The sequence below is a fragment of the Scaptodrosophila lebanonensis genome, unplaced genomic scaffold (assembly GCF_003285725.1).
Source record: "Scaptodrosophila lebanonensis strain 11010-0011.00,11010-0021.00 unplaced genomic scaffold, SlebRS2 tig00000224-arrow-arrow-pilon, whole genome shotgun sequence".
Taxonomy (NCBI): Eukaryota; Metazoa; Arthropoda; class Insecta; order Diptera; family Drosophilidae; genus Scaptodrosophila; species Scaptodrosophila lebanonensis.
The window spans coordinates 190,133-194,189 of NW_022060621.1; the positions used below are offsets into that span (position 1 = coordinate 190,133).

General features: G+C 44.1%; 1 protein-coding gene across 1 annotated transcript; it reads left to right on the forward strand.

Annotated features, from left to right (window-relative positions):
• Positions 1-1,610: 1,610 nt before the first annotated feature.
• On the forward strand, positions 1,611-2,271 carry LOC115630031. The gene is made up of 2 exons (XM_030526664.1): positions 1,611-1,922; positions 1,985-2,271. Exons 1-2 carry the CDS (start codon positions 1,826-1,828, stop codon positions 2,269-2,271), a joined length of 384 nt encoding a protein of 127 aa, XP_030382524.1. The 5' UTR covers positions 1,611-1,825.
• The last annotated feature ends 1,786 nt before the right edge of the window (positions 2,272-4,057 follow it).

Genomic DNA, 4,057 nt, shown 5'->3' on the forward strand with positions numbered 1-4,057 from the left:
GTATGTGTGCATGTTAGTATAACCAAATTTACGATGCAACTTACCACTGGAATTAATCATTTCTGCTTCAAAAGTAGCTCCATTTTTTTTTGTTAAAAAAATGTTTTTATACCCTGTACCCGTAGGGTAAAAAGGGTATATTAGGTTTGTGCAAAGTATGTAACATACAGAAGGAAGCATCTCCGACCCCATAAAGTATATATATTCTGAATCAGCATGACGAGAGAAATCGATCTAGACATGTCCGTCCGTCTGTCCGTCCGTCTGTCCGTCTGGATGAACGCAAGGATCTCAGAAACTATAAAAGCTAGAATAACCAAAGTTGGCATCCAGATTCTCCTAGGTCCAAGAAAGGACGAGTTTATTTTATTTTTTGGAATTTTCCCCCCCTTCCCCCGCTACAGAATTTCGTCAATAGCGTCCACATTTCAAATGCTACCTAAACCAAATACATAATTTATATATAATTGTCTACTGTTGTTTAAAATTTTATTGAATTCTGTCAATTCTAAGAAAAGTTATTAGCGAAACAAATTCTCGCCAGTACAACCCCCACAAACTGCAGCAACAAGTTCGCTCTTCTTCTTCCTCTTTTTGCTGCTGTTTTGGGCGCATATAACTCAGTGACGGAAGTTTACCTGGGTACAGGGTAAACAAGCCCAACACTGTCGGGCTTGCTCGACTGTAGCGTTCTCTCTTGTTATTATTAATTTTTACTAATTGTAAAGGCATTTCACTTAGTTTTAAGATAACTTAAGAGAAAAATAATGAAATTAACCCACTATGAACAGCACAATTGCAAGCCGCTCTTTTGTTCGTGCTTACGGCGGCCGCTTGTCTGTAGCGTCGCGATAATTAAATCACTTGTAAAATCGAAGTCTAGCTGTGCATACATTTGTTTCTTTGAGCTAATTAATCGTGCATAGGAAGACACCAGTCTTTCTTGATTCAGACTAAAATTCGTGAACCATTTTGCTTTTGCCATACCGGCAAGTTGCCGGCTTAAAGCCGTACATTTTGGCGCCCCCGGGTGGACTACTGGAGTCTACTCCCTCGTTGGACCTCACATCGGCTTTCGACTTGCGATTACCGTCGTGGTGGTGTCTACTGGTCCTACTGGTATCTTCAATTTGCGCGAGATTATTGGCGGTACTTTCCTGGACAATTGGACATTTGGCGTACACTCCCAATCGATGAATTGCCACAATTTTCAGGGAAGTTTACATCAGGTAACGAGTGCGAAAAATAAATTGCGGCCACAATCGTCGACTTGCGTGTATATTTAAACGCCAAGTTTGTACATACATACATACATACAAGTGCAATATATGTACACATATAAATTTGTGTAATTCACAAACTAACTTATAAGCACAAATTTGTATGCAAATACTCATTTGTAAATTTAGCAAAGAGTGGACCGTGATTTATTTGGCAGTCGGCATCTTACTTAAAGAAATATAGTTACTAAAGCATAGCTATTGGAGCTTTATAAAATAAATAAAGTGAAAAACATACATACATATATTCGCGTAGACAATTGCATTTATTTATTTATTGCTTTCTTGTACATACATTGATATGTACATGCTCGTACATATGTTGTTGCATCGGCTAATTATCGGCCGCGGTTTCTGGCAACGCCAGCATACATTTATCGGCGCAACCGGTTACCAGCGCCACCTTGCGGTACCGGGAAGTGACAGTGCCAGCTGTTGCGGCAGCAGGCCATGGTTGCTGGAAATGGGAGTAGGAGATGGCGGCAGGAGAAGGATGGGAATAAACGGATGCAAAAGGGTTTTGAAAGAGCCATGCGGTACGCGAGATGGTGGCGGCATTGTTGCTGGTGAATGAGACGAGCAAGGACGGAGCACGGACACAGACCCGAAAGAATTTTGAATATACCTATAACCTGAAAATAGGTAAGAGAAAAAAAAGGTTAGAAAATAAATGAAAGAAATTTATGCCAATGTCTACGTGTCAGATAATCATAGACCCCGCAGCAGACGAGCGGCCGCTGGGTCTGTTTATTTTGGACTTATGCTACATTTTGGATATTGGGCAATTGGTAGCCACCAGCACATGCCCAATCGTCCCGCTGACCACGTTTCGACGCATGTTGAGGCTGAATTGACCGCCGCATCGCCATCATCATCTCATCGTCGCATCTACGTCAGCGGCAGCCCGTACAACCGCGTCTTCAGGGCTATCCCACCGACCAGCGGATTCTACCGTACCGCCAGCATAGACGACGGAGGATACGTGCCGTAGAAGCCTAAACTGAGTGAGTCCGTTCTGGTACCAGGTGTTGATGCTAGCGACGCCAACGCCGTACCGCCGCAACCCTGATTCCTGGCCCCATCGTGTGTCCGGTGCTTTAATTGTAAAAAAAAAAAAAATGAAAGAGAATTGAATTGAATTAAACTTTAATATGAACATAAGTGTTTACATGTATTTATGCGTACGCTCACCTGTCTCGTGAGGAAATAGCCAAGCTTTGATCTCAGAGTTATGTAAAACCGAATAGGAAGGACAGCCTAGAATTTGTGAGTGTTTGGCCACCAGAGTAAAATAAATAGGAGTGCCCCTGACCCCTAGAGCTCTGTGGAGGGAAGGCGATTCGCGTCCATAGCTGATCCAAGTACATAGGCCGTCCGAATTGGGTTTTCGTTCGCGTTCGGTTGCAATAGGTCATAGCCTGGGCTGCATGATACACACATTGTTCCACATTTATATACCCTTTAATACGCACAACACAACATTTACATACATGTCATAACGTTTATACATACATCGGGCAACATTTATATTGTATACATTCATAGCACAACATTCATATACATATCACAACATTTATAACATATCACAACACTTATATAAGTAAACAAATCTCGGTTGGAGTAGGTTTCGTTTAGATGTTTATTTAGCTCAACTGAGCATAATGAGTTCCAAATTAAAACTAACTTAAATAAATATTCAATGCAGGCCACATAGCCTAAGGCCCGCGGCAGCGCCGGAGCACAGCCCAAGGGCCGTGGCAGCGCAGGCAACAGAACGCTGACTCAGCGCCTCGTGACCGTTCTTGCAGTGGTCACTCAGCGCAGGAATGCGGGTGTCAGGTTCCGCCGGCCGCTGTGTTGCAACGGCGTCCGGTCTGATGACTTGGTCAGCAGATATTTCCTTGCGCGTGTGAACTGGCATCTGTGTTGCAACGGCGTCCGGTCTAATGACCTGGTCAGCAGATTCTGCCTTGCGCGTGTTAACTCCTCCCGGGGTTAAGTGAAAGCCGTCCTCGGGTTTTCCCAGATGCGCTGCGGGTTCAATTCGGCGTTTTAGGGCTCGATGTCGTCGGACCCTCAGAATGCCAACATAGCAAAGCAGGACGAGTGCGAGAGTAAGGCAGCTGCTTAGCAACGGCCTTGACTGTAGTTCGGATTGAAGGTCGCCAATGCGTTGAAGATTCTTCAAGCTCAGATCGTGGAGGAAGGGCAAACTTAGGTGCTCTCGGTGGCTGGTCACGTTGATTTGTGACGAGGCGGACACCGCAGGTTTTTTCCTCAAGACGCCTCGATGGTTGACATAGAGAGTGCCGTTCAGGGAAATGTGGTCATTATAGGAGACCAGGTATGTTCCCGAAACCAACTGACTGATGCCATTATCTTCGACCTTAATGGTTGCGTCATTGATCAGGAGGAGGCCTTCGTCAATCAGGGTCACCGGTTCCAGATGTCCAGGGCGAGTTGCGCAATGTGCGATGATTCCAGACACCAGCTGTTGAGCGCAAGTTGAAGTCTGCATCTTCTTGCAGAAGGTAGTGCCCACAGCTGCGTTACATTCGGAAACGGCGAAGGTCTGCGCTCCGCAATCGGCTACCGTGCTACTGTCTTCTAAATCTAAAATCAATTTGTTCTTTTGAACTGGAAAGACATTAATTTTCTTACAAACTAGTTTTGGTTTTGGATATTTAATGAGAAAATATAACATATTGGTATTTTGAAATGCCTTAATACTAGATACTGACAAAATGTCTGATATGCTAACATTTGTGAAGTGTTCA

Bases quoted from the DNA above. Each gene is read 5' to 3' on its own strand.
- LOC115630031 (XM_030526664.1), top strand. From the start codon at position 1,826: ATGGTGGCGGCATTGTTGCTGGTGAATGAGACGAGCAAGGACGGAGCA. The intron at 1,923-1,984 runs GTAAGAGAAAAA...TCTACGTGTCAG, and splicing joins TACCTATAACCTGAAAATAG to ATAATCATAGACCCCGCAGC.